Genomic DNA, 18,243 nt, shown 5'->3' on the forward strand with positions numbered 1-18,243 from the left:
TTTCTTTCTTTCTTGATTTATTTGAAAGGCAGAGTTACAGAGAGAGACAGAGAGAGAGAGAGAGAGAAGTCTTCCATCCACTGGTTCACTCCCCAAATGGCTGCAACAACTGGAGCTGGGCCAATCCAAAACCAGGAGCCAGGAGCATCTTCTGGGTCTTCCACATGGGTGCAGGGGCCCAAGCACTTGAGCCATCCTCTGGTGCCTTCCCAGGCCACAGCAGGGAGCTGGATCGGAAGTGAAGCAGCTGGGACTCGAACAGGCGCCCACATGGGATGCTGGTGCTGCAGACAGTGGCTTTACCTGTTATGCCACAGTGCCAGTCCCAAGGGGCTGGACATCTATGGATTAAAAAAAAAGAATTAAAATCTATTAAGTTTTACTCATTGTACTTCTCTGCCTATAGGTTTGAATCTATCATCTACTCAGATGTCACACTGCACTACTTTAATCTTTTCTACCAAACAACCTTTTTTTTTTTGAAAACAGATAAATTCTATTTTCTTTTTCTTTGGAAGCAAATTGATATTCAGATATGTTCATATCAGGAAAAAACAAACTGAGCATGTATAATAGTTTTCCAAAAAATTCAGAACTTGTTTCATCAAAAGATAGATGGGGATATAAAAAAGATGAATATTTGCTCTGTGGATATATAATCCAAGAATTTTTTATACCAGTTCACTGTTCTTAATAATAATAATATGCAGGGCTGGTGCTATGGCGTAGCGGGTAAAGCCGCCACCTGCAGTGCTGACATCCCCTATGGGTGCCAGTTCGAGTCCCGGCTGCTTCCCTTCCAATCCAGCTCTTTGCTGTGGCCTGGGAAAGCATCTGCGTGGGGGGCCCAGAAGAAGCTCCTGGCTCCTGGCTTCGGATTGGTGCAGCTCCGGCTGTTGCAGCCAACTGGGGAGTGAACCAGTGGATGGAAGACCTCTCTCTTCCTCTCTCTCTCTCTCTCTCTCTCTCTGCCTGTGCCTCTGTGTAGCTCTGCCTTTCAAATAAATTAATAAATCTTTAAATAATAATAACAATATGCATATTTTAATTTTCAAAATGTTGCTTTTAATTTCAAAGGAAATGTACATAAATCCTAATATTAAGATCTTTGCTTTCTGAGATCCTTTCCCTCTGGACTAACAACTTAAATACTTTGTTGTTGTAGGATACCGTGACGTGGACGTGGCAAGGATATACATTGTGAGTTGCTCAATGGCTGTTACTAGTTTATTTGAATGCTATGTGAGTGAAGAAAAAGGAAGATCGTGTAGTCCTCTTTATTGTTGTTTTGAAAAAACCTTGTTTTTCTAAAAGTAAAGATTCCTGATCAGTTTGAAATCCTGTAGCTGGTGAGTCTCTGCAGAGTCACTGTCTCCATGTGTCTCCTACGTGCAGAATTCTGGTCCTGTGTCATGTTCAAGTGCGTGTCAGGTGTGTGTTCACCAGTCAGGACTAGTCCAGGGACGTGGTTATTTAGCGTCATCCTTAGCTGTAATTTTGTAGTTTCACTTCCGTTGCAGATTGAGCATTAATGTCTCCATCCTGATTTTATATCTGGGTTTGCGTGGTTGAGAACAATTTAGTAGGACGGCCTGAAATAGTCATGAAGGGCCTGATAGGAGGGGGAACAGCTAATGAGGCTTTCAGTTCTGCTGTCGGATTTTGAAAGCATGGGGTCAGCGGTTTCTGTAAGAACTAGAAAGAGGAAAGAGAGAACAGCTTCGTTATTCAGCTTCGCTTAAGAGTGACATCAGCCTTGCACGTGGGATCTTGACTTTTTCTCACGATCTTTGGTTTCGTGCCGCCTGGATGAGCATGAACCTTTCTGAGGGTCGGTGATGGCCCATGAAACACTGCGGCTGAGGACTTTCCTGGGGGCTGGCCAGTCTTCCTCTATGGAGTACCGAGCTCTCAGGGCACTGCTGATGGACAGAGAGGGCGGCCGCCTGGCACTGTGTAACAGGAAATCCTCCCAGCCTCCCAGCCTACGCTGGGCTTCTTTAGATGGCTTTTACATAATCCAACCAACTGCTGAAAGTCAGATTAAAAATACTGCATAATTTCTCCATTTGTGTGTGTGAATTGCTTTGCCCCAGTACATTTAAATCAGAATAGATGGGCCGATGGAATAAATGTTGACACTTGCAAAACATTTATATTCCTGTTAGGCTTCAGTCCTTGGTAGTAGCAGTTAAGCAGACAACACCAACAAGAACGTGAATTGGAAAGGCTGTCTGGACAGTACATCATCTTTAACTCCAGGAAAGCAACTCATTCAATAGGCTGGGATACATGTTTCATGTCCACTGGTCTTGTAATCCTAGTTTTCAGTCTTTAATACAAAGGAGAATTAGGAAACACAAGTATTCTGAGAGCATTTTAGAGAAAGAAGGGCCCATGACTCAGGTGGGTGGCAGATTTATACTCCCCGGGATGTGTCATGCGGTGGGCCCCTTGACAGGTAAGCTCCTACAGAGACAGTGACTTGGGCTACAGTAAGTATGATTGATAGCTAACTTTCTATCATCTATCTATCTATCTCTATCATCTATCTATCATCCATCTATCATCTATCACTATCTATCATCTATCTATATATCACTATCATCTATCATCCATCTATCACTATCAATCTATCATCTATCCATTATCTATCATCTATCTATCTATATATCACCTATCTATCTACCTATCTATCATCTATCTATATCTATCATCTATCTACCACCTATCACTATCTATCCATCATCTATCTATTGCTATCTATCCATATCTATCATCTATCAATTTGTCTGTCTATATCTATCTATTATCTATCATCTATCTGTCTATATATCATCTATCTATATCTATCATCTGTCTATCTATCTGTGTGCAGCAGTCTGGGGAGATGTGGAGGTCAAGGAGAAGGCACCCTGGAAGGGGTGTCGGGGTAGGAACTAGAGTGGTTTCCTTCATCTCGGCTTCTACCTGGGAAATGTGTGATAAAGGGAAAGGAAAAGCGGCGGAGAGAACACGGAGAACGGGAGACAAAAGTATGCTGAGAGGCAGAGATTGCTTAGGCACATAAACACACACGAAATCTTCAAAATCCACGGTTTTGTTTTGTGCGGTGCCGTCTTGTACTTCCCTGTGCCAAGTCTCATCTCTGGCTTTGTCTTCTGCTATACTTAATGTTGGTGTCAGTGCTGTGTCTGTTACTTTGCTTTTTTTTTTTTTTAGGATGGACTTATTTATTTGCAAGTGAGAGTTATAGACCCCCCCCCCCCCCACACACACACACACAGGGAGAGACAGAGAGAGGTCTTCCATCCGCCAGTTCACTCCTCAAATGGCCCCAGTGGCCGGGGTGAGGCCGGGCACAAACACAGGGACCGTCTTCCACTGCTATCTTAGGCCGTTAGCAGGGAGCTGGACCAGAAGTGGAGCAGCTGGGACTCGAACCGGTGCCCACATGGGATGCTGGTGTTGCAGGCGGCGGTTTTACCCGCTCCGCCATGGCGCCCACCCCGTGTCTGTTACTTGTAGACCAGATTTCTCAATTGCCCTTGCTTCCATGCCACTCTGGATGTAAATTCTGCGGAAGAAACTTCACAAACCCAACACTTTTTAGACTGATAGAAAACAGCTTTTCCACCCCTGCCTCTTCTCTTAGATTATTCCCCGTCTCCTCTTCCTGAAGATACCTGCTTTGGTGTGTAGTGTGGATAAGACAGTTTAATAAAATCTCATGGGTAGTTTTGGAGGTTTTTTTTTTTCAACAACACTTAGAGTTTTCAGAATAGAATATCTATCTCTTTAAATAATTTAAAAACTATTTTATGGTAGATAATATAAATAGACTTTGGAGTTTATAGATTGTAAAAGACTTTGCCCTTTCATATTAACAATTTATAATTAATTACGTAAGTGATAAATCTATTTCCTAAATTCCTCCTTTTAACTAACTTCCTTGTTTAAACTCTTAACTTCCTCAAGTGTCCCTTCAGATAGTTTTTACAGATAAATCAAGTTTTACTTTCTGAGTAACAACCAAAGGAAGGTTGATTAGCTGTTGCCCTGCGCATGGAGTCTGCTCCACTCTGCCCGATTTCTGGGCCGACTCTGATGAGACTAAACCAGCAATCAACTCCCACAGAAATTGTATCCAGAGTGCAGATATGTGCTGGAGGCTGCAACTGCAAGCCTCCACGTCAGAAATTATCTCCGAGAGGGTTGGTCAGCTACTTTGAACGAGAGCCTTTGTCTTACTTTGCAATGAAGTTTTGAAACCTCCCAAAAGATTTCCATAGAACTCAAAACACTTATTCATATCTGGGACAATTTTTAAAATTATTTATTTTCATTTTATGTGGAGGACAGAGAGACAGAGAGAGATCCTCTGTTCGCTGGTTCACTCCCCAAATACCTGCATCAGCTATGGCTGAGCTAGACCAAAGCCAGAGCCCTGAACTCCATCTGGGTCTCTGATACGGTGGGCAGAGATCCAAATACTTGAACCATCACCTGCTGCCTCCCAGGAATTGCATTAGCAGGAAGCTGGATCAGAAGTGGAGTAGCTGGGACTCAAACCAGGCCCTCTGAGGTGGCAAGAGGGTGTTCCATGCGGGAGCTTAAGCCACTGGGCCACAGGCCCACCCCAGAACAATTTATCACATTGCTGCTTTCAAGGAAGCTGTCACTAATTTTGTGTGTTTGTGCATGTGTGTGTGTGCGTGCACATATGAAAAGAGTTTAGAAACCTGATATTCTACTCAGGAGTTTTCCTAAAATACAGTTATATACTTTAAACTGTGGCCCTGGGTCATTTCCCTAGGGATTTAGGCACGTGAGTTGGTGTTGTCAGGGAAACCTCACATCTGAGGTTTGCGTGGCTCCGATGCACAACACATATTTGTTATTGCATTTCGTGGTTTAGCTTTTGAATGTCAGGAATAGTTCTAAACCCAAGAAGTACTGTAGCTGCAGGGTAGCATTTCTAAATGAAAAATAATACCTGGAGTATGCTGGGGGTGGTGCTCATGTGTTCAGAAAGGACTGGTGACTGATGCTAAATGATGCTTTGATTACTCTCCATGGACAGCCCTCTCTTTTTTCTCTCCAGCCTCCAGCTGTGCGTACTGACCTTCTGCCAGCCCTTCACAAAGGTAGAAGTTGAGGTAAGTCATTCAGAATGTGTCCTGGAAACCTGGGATTTGGCCTCAAATTTCCAGCCTAAAGACCAGACTCAAATGTCTGCCACCTTTAAAATACGCTCTTGGTGTGGGCACTTGGTCCTTGGTTAAGACTGCACTTGGGCATCCACTTCCCATGGCGGAGAACTTGGGTCCCAGTGCCGTTATCTTCTCCTGATTCCCTCTTCCTGCTAATGTGCTCCCTGAGGGTCAGCAGGTGCTGGCTTAAGTAGTTGGGTCCCTGCCACCCACATAGGAGAGTTTGGATTGAGTTCCAGGGTTCTGGGTCAGGTCCTGTCAAGCCCTTGTAATTATGGACATTTGGGGAGCAGACCAATGGATAGAAGACCTTTATCCATCTGTCTCTCTTTTTTCTTTGTCTTGCAAATAAATTTACCAATAAAATAAAAATAACTCCTGGTCTTTGACAACTTGTGTACCTGAATCCAAGTCTCTGAGCATCATGTTAGGAAACACCTCTAACTCCTGGGAACTTCCAACTGGAAACTAAGCACCGTGGCTGGCCAGAGTCACACCCCGTTCCCATCCCTTTCCTTCCCTACTGCTGACCTCTGCAGAACCCAGTGATGTGCTTTCACACCCTAAAAAAGCAGGTGATGGTGGCTGGCCGTCCCCCAGCTCCTTGAAGAGTGTGTTTGTGTGTGTATGCTACGGAAGCTGAGCGGTGCAGCCTGCCTCGGGGAGGGAGGCACCGAGGTCAGAGCCTCACTATGGAATCCTTGTGCACGTGGCAAGCCTGGGGCCGTCATATCTGGGAGGCAGCCCCTACTGCCACTCCCAGGAGCTCTTTCAGTGTGAGTTGCAGCAGCAGGTGGGCTGTGGAGGAGAAGTTGGAACATTCTGAAAACTCTGCCCAGATTTTTAAGATGCTGCAGGTTGGCTCCAGAACTGTTTTTAGTTGCTGAATGGGAGTAGAATGGCCCTGAGCTCTGGATATGGTGAGAGAGAGAGAGAGAGAGAGAGAGAGAGAGTGAGAGAGGTCTTCCATCCATTGGTTCACTCCCCAGATGGCTGCAACCGATTGGAAACCAGGAGCCAGGAGAATCCTCTGGGTCTCCCATGTGGGTGCAAGGACCCAAGCACTTGGGCCATCTTCTGCTGCCTTCCCAGGTGCATCAGCAGGGATCTGGATTGGAAGTGGAGCAGCCAGGATTTGAACTAGCGCCCATGTGGGATGCCGGCGCCACACTCACTACACAGCAATGCCAGCCCCTGCCCCTCCTTTCAATAGCTGCTCACTCGAGTCAAGTAACCCTGGTCTCTTTTTCCAAACACCAAGAAAACCCATACTTAGAACAGCCATACAAATCTGGAAAACCTCTCTCTCTCCCCCTCTCTCTGTCTCTCTCTCTCTCACCCTCCCTCCCCCCTTCTCTCTCTCTCTCTCTCACCCCTCCTCTCTCTTCCTCCCTCTCTCCCTCCATCTCTCTCTCTCTCTCTCCCACACACACACACACACACACACACCCCTCTTTCCTCTAATTTTACACCTGTGCAGCCGAAACAAGATCTTAGCCCCAGATACGTGCAGATGCACACAGAGCTGTATGTCGCCGTCTGGCACATGTGTCTCTCAGTGGGCAAACTGCATTCCAACACAAGTATGCAAAGTCCTCATGTTTGAGCTCTGACTGCCGTTATATTTCCTCTCTGCGTCACGCGTTTCTTCCTTTCTTTTTGAAATGACAGTGTTTGCATTCTCCAGCTGGTTCTGGGACCTGCTTGGATAATATTCTGGGGCGAAGAAAAGAATATGCCCTTTGTTCCAAAGCTTCACAAGCGCAGTGGCTCTCCGCCAGCGGACAGTAGCTGAGTCGGGAGGGATTTGAGGTCCTGGGATTGTGGCGTAGGGTGAGAGGGAGGGAATTTGTAGACTTGAGATTTAGTGTTCTGATTTTAATTGTATTTCTTTTAGATTTAAGATGCTACCTTTCACCTGGGGGCCTCCCAACTACTTCATGATATTGGAATATTTCAACTCCCCACCATTCAGATATAGCGAAAACTATGTCTCAGCAACCTTCCGCCTCTAAGGAAGCTCACACGCTGGCTTGGGGCTTTGAGGGGCCAGGCACTGCCTCGGGAGCTGCAGCCTCTCCGCCAGTGCGCTGAGCAGAATGTGGTTCGCAGTCTCCAGTTGCAATTGTCTGGCAATTGGAAGCATTACCCTCACTTTTTTTTTCCCACCTTTAAAACTGTTGGACGATCTTGTGATTATCTTGAACTTGTTTTAGGTCTTCTTGAATATTAAGTAAACCTAATTCAAGATGTATTGTTCAAGAATGTAGTATTAGTTTTATAGTTTTTAAAATAGACTGAATTATTAAAGGGCCCTGTTAGGCCCTCCTGCTCCTGTGAGTCACAGGACGTTCCAGCACGTCAGCTGCTGTGCCCTTGACTTTCACAAGCCTCCCCTCAATCATAACGACTCCCAGACTCTTTGATTAGCAAGAGCTTAGGTATCTAAAATTTAATGAATATCATATTCACAAGCATTTCCTCACCGCTTTCCTCATCCCACTCCGATTCCCCGAAGTAAAGACTTCTTTTTGGAAAGCTTATTATGTTCTTGACTCTTGGGTCTGAAAAATGCAGTCAGTTCCAAACCGCGTGCCCTGCGTAACTGGCCCCCGGCATCCGGGAGCAGCGATGCAGGCGTGCATCTGCAGAGCGGGGCTTCCGTGAGTCACTCTTGCGTCCTCAAGTGATGTTAGTGCCTGAAGGAGCTTGACCAAACGGCTGCTTTACAAGCGCGCCTGGACAGCATATGGCCCAGGGTGCCGGGAATGAGCTCGCTGGCCTAGGAAACACTGCGAAATAGGATGTAAATTGGGAATCTGCTTGTTTATCTCATGAGAGGGAACATGTGCTAAGTCAGACTATTTAGCACCACGTGGGCAGCAGCTAGTTTATGAATGAAAACTGGCTGTCCAGTCAGTGTCTTTCTCCCTAGGCTGGGTATCATCTCAGTTTGCATTCAAAGTGAGTTGACTTCAGAAGCCTCCCAGTACACAATTTGTACATAAGCACGTTCTATCTTTAGGGATATAGACTGGTTTTGCTTTAGGAAAATTCTTTTAAGAAGCTTATGGTGAGATTCTCATGGCTAGCATTAGACCTAACATACTCCATGGTGGACAGTTCATTATCTTAAATCTAGAAAGGGTTTTTTTTTTTTTCTTTTAAAAGATTTTATGATTTAGGAAAGTATTATAATTAATAATGAATGTTAAATCAGTACCTATTAACATATATATATATATGTATCACTTTTAAAAATCTTCAGACATCTAATTACTTGAAGGATCATATACCTTTGTATGGTTTATTTAAGTATCCAGATACACTAAAATTATTTCTAATTGTGAATTGAAAATGAAAACTTCCCACGTGCAAATACATATCTTTTCACACACGTGTGCACACCACATATATACTTTATAAACAAAGGTAATTTCTTCTAGGCACAGGTAGAATTCTGGTATTTGTAAGTGCTGGCAGAGAAGTGGGGTGTTATAAAAAGAGTGCCATCTGAGGCCAGTGCTGTGGTGCAGTGGTTAGGCTGCCTCTGCCGTGCCGGCATCCCATATGGGCACCTGTTCAAGTCGCAGCTGCTCCACTTCTGATCCAGTTCCCTGATACTGTGCCTGGGAAAGAAGTGGAAGATGGCCCAAGTGTTTGAGTCCCTGCACGCACATGGGAGACTTGGATGAAGTTCCAGGCTCCTGGCTTCTGCTTGGCTCAGCCCCGGCCTTTGCAGCCATTTGGGGAGTGAACCCACAGATGGAAGATCCATCAATCTCCCTCCCTCCCTCACTCCTTGTAACTGGGCCTTTCAAGTAAATTAATAATAATGCAGAAGAGCATTATCTGGAGTTTTGGTTTCAGTTCTGTCTCTACCTACCTTGATGTGCTTGAGAAAATGACTTCACTCTCTCTAAGCCTAAGTTCTCCCCTTCGAAACGGGCATCTGGGTGCCTTCTGGAACGTGGTACAAGTTCGATGTGTACTGCCTTCCCCACCTAGATGTTTCTGTTTTGGGAAGGAAGCAGCAAGCATCAGTCATAAATATCTCCTTTATTTGCATTTGATCTCTGTGAACAGAGAACCACAGGAGAACTCGAGCTGCGCAGTCGTTGGATTGACCTTTTGAGACCCTTTTCCGTTACGAAGGAGAGAAGGAGACGATTGCAGAGCCGTCGCTCGTCGGCCCTCTCTGGCTCAGCGTCACTTATTTTGTAGAAGGAATGTACTTGATGTGGTCAAGGAACAATGACTAAGCCAGCGGCTGGTACTGGACATTTATGGAAAGTTCTAGTTCTGGTTAGTGGTGGCCTTAAATCATAGGCTGAGGACTTTTGACTTTTTCTTGTGTGACCTTCAAGGCCAAGAGGAGATGGAACCAAAGAGACAAATATGTCTGTTATTCCAGTCCTCATCTGGGGGCGGGATGGTGCAGAGGAAAACACGGTAGAGGAATAGAGTGTTTGGCGGAGAAGGGTTGGCTCTGGGGAGCCAGTCTCCCGTGCGGTGAGAAGGAGCCGGTGCCGGCTGTCTTCTTCCTGCCGTTGGGAGTGAGCCGTGCTTGGGCCAGCGGTGTGCGGGCGAGGTGGAATTGCAACTTGAACAGCGTGGAGGCTGCCTGGCTTTCTTTGGCATCCCTCAGCGGTCTCCAGCAGGAGCGGGAAGGCAGGGTCAGGAGAGGTGACCAAGCGCTTGTGATTGGCACTGTTTATGGGCATGGTGGCAACGAGAGCTTCTGGCTGACAGCGGGGCTGCTCCGGGAGGCCTGGGTAGGTCAGCAAGCGCTTGTTGCAGAAAGGGAACGGATCAAGAGGGAACAGCAGGTCCTCAGGTGGCCCTGGGCTGTGAGAGCCTATGCAAGCCAAGTGAGGGGCCCGTGAAGGCACTGTGATGGGAATCTGACTCCCAGGAGATCAGCGCCAGGTGTGTGTTTCCATGACTGCGGTGGAGCCGAGGCCCAAGTCTGTGACCAGGTGAAGGGGCCGTGAAGTCACAGTGAGGCTGGGGGACAGCGAGAGCAGAGGGAGGCAGAAGAGAGCACGTGGGACCCCGAGGGCCCTGGCTGCTCACATGTGTGTCAGAGGCGAGCACGGACGCGGGCAGCCGGGGTCCCATGGGTCATCTTCGTTTCCAAGCTCAGGGTCTGTCACACGTGAGCCTTTACTGGCTTTGTGCACAATGGAAATGGGACGTGGAGGGCCCAGTTTATCCTAGAAGAGGTAACTTTTTTTTTTTTTTTTGTAATTAGAATTTCCATTGATTTCGAAGGAGACTTGGGACTGCCAAGGCCTAGGTGTGTCAAATCTAACCTGCTAATTATTGTGTATTCTCAGTGGAATTTTTTCCCTCGTGAATAAAATGCCATGCCAATGTGAGAGTTACTAGAAGTCATTTTATGAAAAATGGTCCGTGCATGAATAGAAACCAAACCCATAGTTCACTGTATTATGTTTGGGTAACAGTGTAGCAGCAATTTCTTTTCCAGGGTTTTCAGAATGTGCTTTTCTGAAAAAAAAAAAAAAAAACCCACATCCAGTGTTTTTTAAACAAGTGTCCATCCAAGTGGTCACTTATTTAAAAAATACAGAATTCTGTGGCAATTTAAAACTTCAATTGTTTATGCTATTTTATGAAAATTGATTTTAATTTAGTTTTCTTTTTTGGACTTCTTATTAAGCAAATATAAGAAATGTTACCAGGTGAGGATAGAGGGAACTTTTAAATACTTATTTACAGAGGTGGTTTATGGTTCTGGATCTATAAGTGACGTGGCGACCCCTGGTGGTGGCTTAGTTTATTTCTCCATCTTAAAGAGTAGCTGGATGCTGGAGAACCACACCTAGAATTCCAATGGGAGAGGACCTTGGAGACCACCAAGTCCAGGTTTTTCGGTTGGCAGGAGAGGGAGCTGAGTCCGCAGAAGCTAAAGGACTTTCCCAGAGTCACGACAGAGCCTCGCCAGCGGCCCAAGCCAGGTGCTTTCCCTGCAGCGTGCCCTTGTCCCCTTGCAGAGGAAGTTAATAAACGGTCAGCGTGACAGTTCAGTGACAGCACGTTATTCCCTCATTCCTACACACTTGTGCTACACACGCCGCTCGTGTCGCCGCCTTCCTCCCCTTCCTCACTCCCTCATTCTGGGTCTTAAAGGACCGTCTGGGCTTTCTGTGTGCTTTTAGCCACTTCTTCTTCGCATGTCCCCTCCCCACCCAGGCGTGGGCATTTGGCCCAGCGTGAAGACCCCTGCATCCCACGTTGCAGTGCCCGGATGCCCAGCTCTGGCTCCTGCCACTGCAGGCCCTGGGAGGCCACGGGTGATCACTCATGGGTTCCTGCCACCCATATGGGAGACAGGATTTGATTTTCCAGATCCTGGCTCTGGCCCCGGGCTCAGCCCCTGCTGTTCTGATATTCGGGTAGTGATTGGGAGCCCTCTCTCTTTCTCTCTCTCTCTCTGTTTCTCAAATAAATAAAATTTAAAAAAGAAAAAAAAATACTTAGACCTGGTCCTGCCACTCCCTTACCTAAACTTCATCTCTGAGTCACCAAAGCCCATGGGCATCTTAGCAGGATTTGAAACACAGGTCCCTTTGAAAAAGTGGGGCTTCGTTAAGCACATCTTTCTTTGTCATTCAGATTGAGGCCCTGCCACTGGTGTGTTGGCTGTGGCTATATTGTTATTGTTCAACCTCTGCAAGCCACATTCTTTATCAGATGGATAAAGTAGACCTTGCCCCAAGGAATTGTTGACAGAGTTAATGGTGTAAAGCCCAAGTACCCAGCACACAGTAGGTGCTTAATGAATGGTGAGTTACTGGTGGATTTCGCTCATTGTACCATGAACTTGTGCCCCCTTGCATAGGGAACTTCCTGAGGGCAGGGGTCTCATTGCCAGGCTTCAGGGCTTAGTGCAGTGCCCAGTGCAGAAGAGATGCCTCAGCGGTATTTGACAAACAGATCTGAGCCATAGGCCTTTGAGCAAGTCTCTCATCTTTGTGAACTCCAATTCCTTTCAACAAAAAGAGAGGAAGAATTAACACAATGAAATAATACATATAAAGCACCCAGCATGGTACCTGGGCCATAGTTGTAATCCAACAAACAGAAGCTGTTGGCGGGGCCGGTGCTGTGGCATAGCCAGTACAGCCACTCCCTGCAGTGCCAGCATCCCACATGGGTGCTGGTTCAAATCCTGGCTGCTCCACTTCTGATCCAGCTCTCTGCTGTGGCCTGGGAAAACAGTAGAATATGGCCCAAGCGCTTGGGCCCCTGCACTGGTGTGGGAGACCCGGCAAAGCTCCTGGCTCCTGGTTCCTGGCTCCGTATTGGATCAGCCCAGCTCCGGCCATTGCAGCCATTTGGAGAGGGAACCATCTGATGGAAGACCTCCCTTTCTCTGCCTCTGTAACTTTGCCTTTCAAATAAATGAAATAAATCTTAAGAAGAAGCTGGGAACAAGTGATGGCCCAATATTGGATTCTGTGCCCCCTAGGCAGAAGACCTGTGTGGAGTTCCTGCTTCCTGGCTTCTGCCTGGCCCAGCCCCAGTGGGCATTTGGGGAACGAATGAGTGGATGGGATGTCTCTCTCTCTCTCATTCTCTCTCTCTTTCTTATTCTCTCCCCCCGCCCTTTCAAATAAACTAAATAGTTAAAAAAACATGGATCTTATTTAGGCAAGAGGAAGGTCCTATTAATCTTGCCTGGTGTGTGGTAGATGCTCAAAAAAATATTTAATGACTTTAATATGGCACCAAAACCTTTTTGGGTAAGAAAACTATAAAGACAAGGATGGTACAAATGAAGTATCACAGACTTTCAGGTGGAGAAGAAGTAAAATTAAAATGATAAAGTTTTGCCAGCGCCATGGCTCACTAGGCTAATCCTCCCCCTAGCGGCGCCGGCACACCAGGTTCTAGTCCCGGTCGGGGCGCTGGATTCTGTCCCGGTTGCCCCTCTTCCAGGCCAGCTCTCTGCTGTGGCTAGGGAGTGCAGTGGAGGATGGCCCAAGTGCTTGGGCCCTGCACCCCATGGGAGACCAGGAGAAGCACCTGGCTCCTGCCATCGGATCAGCGCAGTGCGCAGGCCGCAGCGGCCATTGGAGGGTGAACCAACGGCAAAGGAAGACCTTTCTCTCTGTCTCTCTCTCTCTCACTGTCCACTCTGCCTATCAAAAAAAAAAAAAAAAGTTTTTTTTTTTTAACAGAAGAAATGACAAAATACCAAGTTTGATCAACTAATACAAATACGGTTGCTACATGGATATGAAGGAGAGAGGGAAAGGATAAAAGGGGCGTGTTCATGTGAAGGGGTGGGAAGTGCAGCTCCGAGAAGGAGGTCTTAGCTCCAGCTTTGCAGCTTCCGGAACTCCAGACCTTGGCCCCCTTCGCCCTGACAACAGGCAGGGAAGCGGGCAGCCCGAGCCCCCCTTTGGAGCTGAGGAGCCCGTTCAGTGAGACTAAGGGATGCAGACCCAGGAGCCCTGAGTCCAAGCCCCTGTGCCTTGCGTCACATGTGCCGCCTGTGCTCTGGAGAGGCAGGGGGCGGGGCCTGTTGCTGGCGAGCTCGTACATGGATTTCCCTGCTTCTACCGTCTGAGGCCCAAGAGTTGTGATGCCGAGGTCTGTTTGTCTTCCAGTTCATGCCTGTGCAAGTCCCAAGCGATGAAGAAAAAAGTGATCCTGTGCTTTTTGCCAGTAGAGTCCGGAACTTAATGGCTGAGTAAGTGTCTGCATACAATTATAACCAGTAAATAGTATGAAAATGGTGGGTAGACGTCACTTAACATAGTTTTAAGGCTTTCTGTTTCCCCTGAGGGGTGTCAGTCCCCAGCTCATTTTGGTAAGTACAATGATGCACCAGGGACACGATCAGTAAGGCTAGAAATAGTTCCCCCGCTGGCTGCCCCAAAGATGGAGGAGAGTCCTTGGCTGACCGGAAGAGATCAGTCAGTGCCTTCTGCAAGGTGGGCTCTCCAAGCTGACCCCTCACCGTGAGACGGCCTGGTGGTGGTCTTGGGGGTCCGGCTCTGGCCCACCTGTAGTCTCCATATAGGAGACTCCATACGGGATAGTCTTCTATACAGGGCAGGAAGGGAACAAGATGCACAGAGACACAGAAAAGTTACTCCTGGAAGGGATGGCTGTAAGTGTAAGTTTTAGAAAGTGCAAAACCTAAGGTCAATCATTTCCTGCACGTAGGGCATTTTAGCTGGCACCTCTTCCAACTAGCTGGATCACCCCGGCTTGCCACGGGAGAATGCGTTATACTGTACCTCCCTCCACCCGGGCAGCCTCAGAGCACCGCCGGTGTGCACACACTCCGTGGGCTGCAGCACCCACAGTCACCCCAGGAGCCAGTTTGGAGCTAACAGGGCAGCAGCAATGTTTATTCTCTTAGGACGGATCCAGTAGGAACTCTGAATTGGCCTTCAGACGGACTCTGGCTTTACTGCCAGATTTATTTACAAATATATGCATGCTTCTTCCAACATGTATCTTAACATTCTTAGCAGAATCAATTCATTTTTTAAAAAATAAATATTTAGGGGCCAGTGCCGTGGTGCACTAGGTTAATCCTCCACCTGTGGCACCGGCATCCCATATGGGTTCCAGTTCTAGTCCCGGCTGCTCCTCTTCCAGTCCAGCTCTCTGTTGTGGCCCGGGAGGGCAGTGGAGGATGGCCCAAGTGCTTGGGCCCCTGCACCCACGTGGGAGACCAGGAAAAGCACCTGGCTCCTGGCTTCGGATCAGCATAGCTCCGGCCATAGCGGCCATTTGGGGAGTGAACCAACGGAAGGAAGACCTTTCTCTCTGTCTCTCTCTCTCTCTCACTGTCTGTAATTCTACCTGTCAAATAAATAAATAAAATCTTTAAAAACAATATTTAAATGTTCAGCAAAAAGAGTCTCTTACCAAGTATAACCAGCTGTGCTTGTTGATCTAGTTTCTAGATCAGCTCCAAATTTTGCTTTTATACTATTTTTTCTTTCTTATGTTTTCATACCAGCTCAGATCCAAAAGGTAGGCACTGAGAAAATTTACGTCAGCCATCTTGGCTTCCTAAAAACAGAATTTGCAGATGTTGAGGCCTAAAGGCCTTACATAAAAAGGAAAAGAGACCGTGATTAGCTGTCCCCTGCTAGGTTCCTTCTTCTCACACGTGACGTGGGAACCAACCTCATTACCTTGCCCTTGTCGTGGTTTTGATTATTTTTTTAAACATTTATTTATTCATTTGAAAGGCAGAGCTACACAGAGGGAGACAGAGAGAGAGAGAGAGAAGGAGGGGGGAGCTGGGCCGATCTGAAGCCAGGAGCCTGGAGCTTCCTCCAGGTCCCCTACGTGGGTGCAGGGGATTTCCCACTGCTTTCCCAGGCTGTAGCAGAGAGCTGGATCAGGAGTGGAGCAGCTGGGACTCCAACCAGCGCCCATATAGGATGCTGGTACTGCAGGCAGTGGCTTTACCTGCTATGCCACAGCACTGGCTCCTGAGGTTTCTATTATGAGATTCAAGGAGGATACTACATGATCGAAGCTTTTAAAAATGTTGAAGAGCGAGATAGATGTAAGGGGTGGTGGTTACAAAGTGTGTGCTAGGCCCTTTGCCTGTGTCACCTAAGATTATCCTCGCAGCAGCTCCGTGAGTCAGGAGAGAGACCCAGGAAAGTTAAGTAGTTTGCCCCGAATTGTTGTAGCTTCTGATGGGCTGGGTCTCAACCTTGCATGTCCTGTTACCAAAGCCAGGCCCTGAGCTATTATGCTGTCCTCCTTATCAGTGTGATTTCCTGAGTATATTCTTACACCAAAATATTTCATCCAAAACAGCCTATGTATGGGGTGGGGCCACGGTTAGGGTGCTGGTGTCCTGTACAGAGTGCTGGGTTTCAGTCCCTCTCCGCTCTCGAGTCCAGCTTCCTGCTAGTGCACACCCTGGCAGAGAGCAGGTGATGACTGAAGGAGTTTGGTCCCTGCTGTGCACGTAGGACACCTGGCTTCTGTCTTGGCTCAGGCCCAGCTCGGGCTGTTGCACATACTTCGGGAGTGGATCAGCAGGGAAGAGCTGTCTGTCTCTCTCTTTCTCTGTGCTTCTCAAATAAATAAATAGATCTTTAAAATTAATTAATTAAAAATAGCCTATAAAAATGTTTTAGACAGAACTCAGCATTTTATTCTGAAAGCATTATTCAAAATCAAATATTCCTTCAATAAAATCAAATACAGTTGAAGTCATAACTTTATGATTTCCACTAAATATTTGTGCATAAAATCTTAGTGAAGAGGAATCGTTCAGAAATTTATTTCATGTACTCCACAAGTTTTCCTCTTTTTCAATTCTTATTCATATATATTTTTTCCAAATCTAGTTCCCTGTCTTTCTGTCTCTGAGCAGTAGTGAGGTAGGCAGTCGGAGTTCCACTGTCCTTTGAGGAAGAAATATCAGCTTATTATCAATTTGCTTTGACATTTTTAGAAAATTGTGTGTAGCAAGAAAGTGATTGTTAGTTGTAACAGCTGGAGAAACACAGTAGCTAGCGGTTTGGATAGATTGCTCACTTGAGATGCCATCTATCTGTCCAGGGGTCCCCTGCCGTCCTTACAGTAACCCCAGGAAGGGGAGTGACTCCTATGTACAGAAAGGGAGGCCGTAGCTAAGTGCTGGCAGCTCCACATCTTGTAAAACACAGCGGGACTTGAGCCTGAGGGTTCTGATTACTTCCCACTGTTGGGCTCTTCTAGTTAAAGCTATCAGCTAAGCAGGTAAATGTGTGCAGATACAGAGGACGGAACTGAGCCTAGTGAGTCTGTGAAGGAGCAGACAGGGCTCTAGCTAGAAAAGCCACAGCTACTGGTCTAAAAAGTCCTTAGTGCTCTTCCACTTACTGTGATTTGTTGGGAACCTCAGGCCTCCTGGGAGAAAAATCATTGCTTTATGAAACCTCGCGTTTCGCTGTGCTTCTCCCTGTTTTCAGAGCGCTGGGGATACCGGTCACAGACCACACCTACGAAGACTGCAGGCTGATGATTTCGGCCGGACAGCTGACGCTGCCCATGGAAGCCGGGCTGGTGGAATTCACGAAAATTAGTCGAAAACTGAAGTGAGTGTGCGTGGCAGTCACTGGGCTTTCCAAGGCGTCCTCCGTGTTTCTGCTTCTCTCACTGTCGGTGCTCAGCTCTAGAACCCACATCAGGAGAGCCAGGGATGCAAACTGGTCTTCGATTTTATCCACCCAATTCTGTGTTTTCAGCAACAGTTAACTCAGAGCCAGGGCTGGGAGGGACGTGATCCCCACCGACCCGAACTGCCAGCCCAGCCATCCCGGGAGGAGGGCGTCTTGGCTGATGCTGGCACATGGTGCCGAGCCCCCCGGGGGAAACGTGAACACGCCCTACTGACCTGTCTAGTAGCAGTTCTGACCATCACTGACTGGTGACTACTTAACCTAGATTTGCCTTAAAAAAAAAAAAAAAAAAGAGGTAAAAACTTTCTGTGTGCTTTTATGATCTAGTTTAAACCAGTTGGAATATTCTCTTTGACCTATCTCGTATAAAAGGTGGAACCTGATCCTAAACAGAATTTATTGATTTTTAAAACTTATTTGTTGATTGATACAGATTTATTTTATCTATTTGAAAGGCAGAGTTACAGAAAAAGGTCTTCCATCCACTGGTTCACTTTCCATATGACTGCAATGGCTGGGCGTCAGACGGAAGCCAGGAGCCAGGAGCTTCTTCGAGCCTCCCACATGGGGGCAGGGGCCCAAGCACTTGGGTCATCTTCCACTGCTTGCCCAGGCACATTAGCAAGGAGCTGGTGCAGAAGTAGAGCAGCTGGGACTTGAGCAGATGCCCATATGGGATGCTGGCACTGCGGTGGCAGCTTAACCAGCTATGCCACAATGGCAGACCCTATTGATTTTCTTTAAAAAAGATTTATGCATTTACTTGAAAGGCAGTTATGTATATACAGAAAATGAATCTTCCATCTGCTGGTTCACTCCCCAAATGGCCACAATGGCTGGGTCTAGGC

The 18,243-nt window shown here is 47.0% G+C and overlaps 1 protein-coding gene across 5 annotated transcripts in view; it reads left to right on the forward strand.

The window, feature by feature from the left end:
• Positions 1–18,243, forward strand: part of LPCAT2 (lysophosphatidylcholine acyltransferase 2) — a 79,093-nt gene that overhangs the window by 25,649 nt on the left and 35,201 nt on the right. For all 5 annotated transcript variants that reach the window (XM_002711523.6, XM_089319737.1, XM_089319735.1 and 2 more), the window contains exons 7-10: positions 1,166–1,200; positions 5,105–5,159; positions 13,853–13,935; positions 17,186–17,311. In XM_002711523.6, the coding sequence (XP_002711569.1) occupies positions 1,166–1,200; positions 5,105–5,159; positions 13,853–13,935; positions 17,186–17,311 (299 nt within the window). The remainder of the gene's footprint in view (positions 1–1,165; positions 1,201–5,104; positions 5,160–13,852; positions 13,936–17,185; positions 17,312–18,243) is intronic.

This window comes from Oryctolagus cuniculus, chromosome 18 (assembly GCF_051225735.1).
Source record: "Oryctolagus cuniculus isolate XC-2025 breed Fujian yellow rabbit chromosome 18, ASM5122573v1, whole genome shotgun sequence".
In the NCBI taxonomy this organism is placed as follows: domain Eukaryota; kingdom Metazoa; phylum Chordata; class Mammalia; order Lagomorpha; family Leporidae; genus Oryctolagus; species Oryctolagus cuniculus.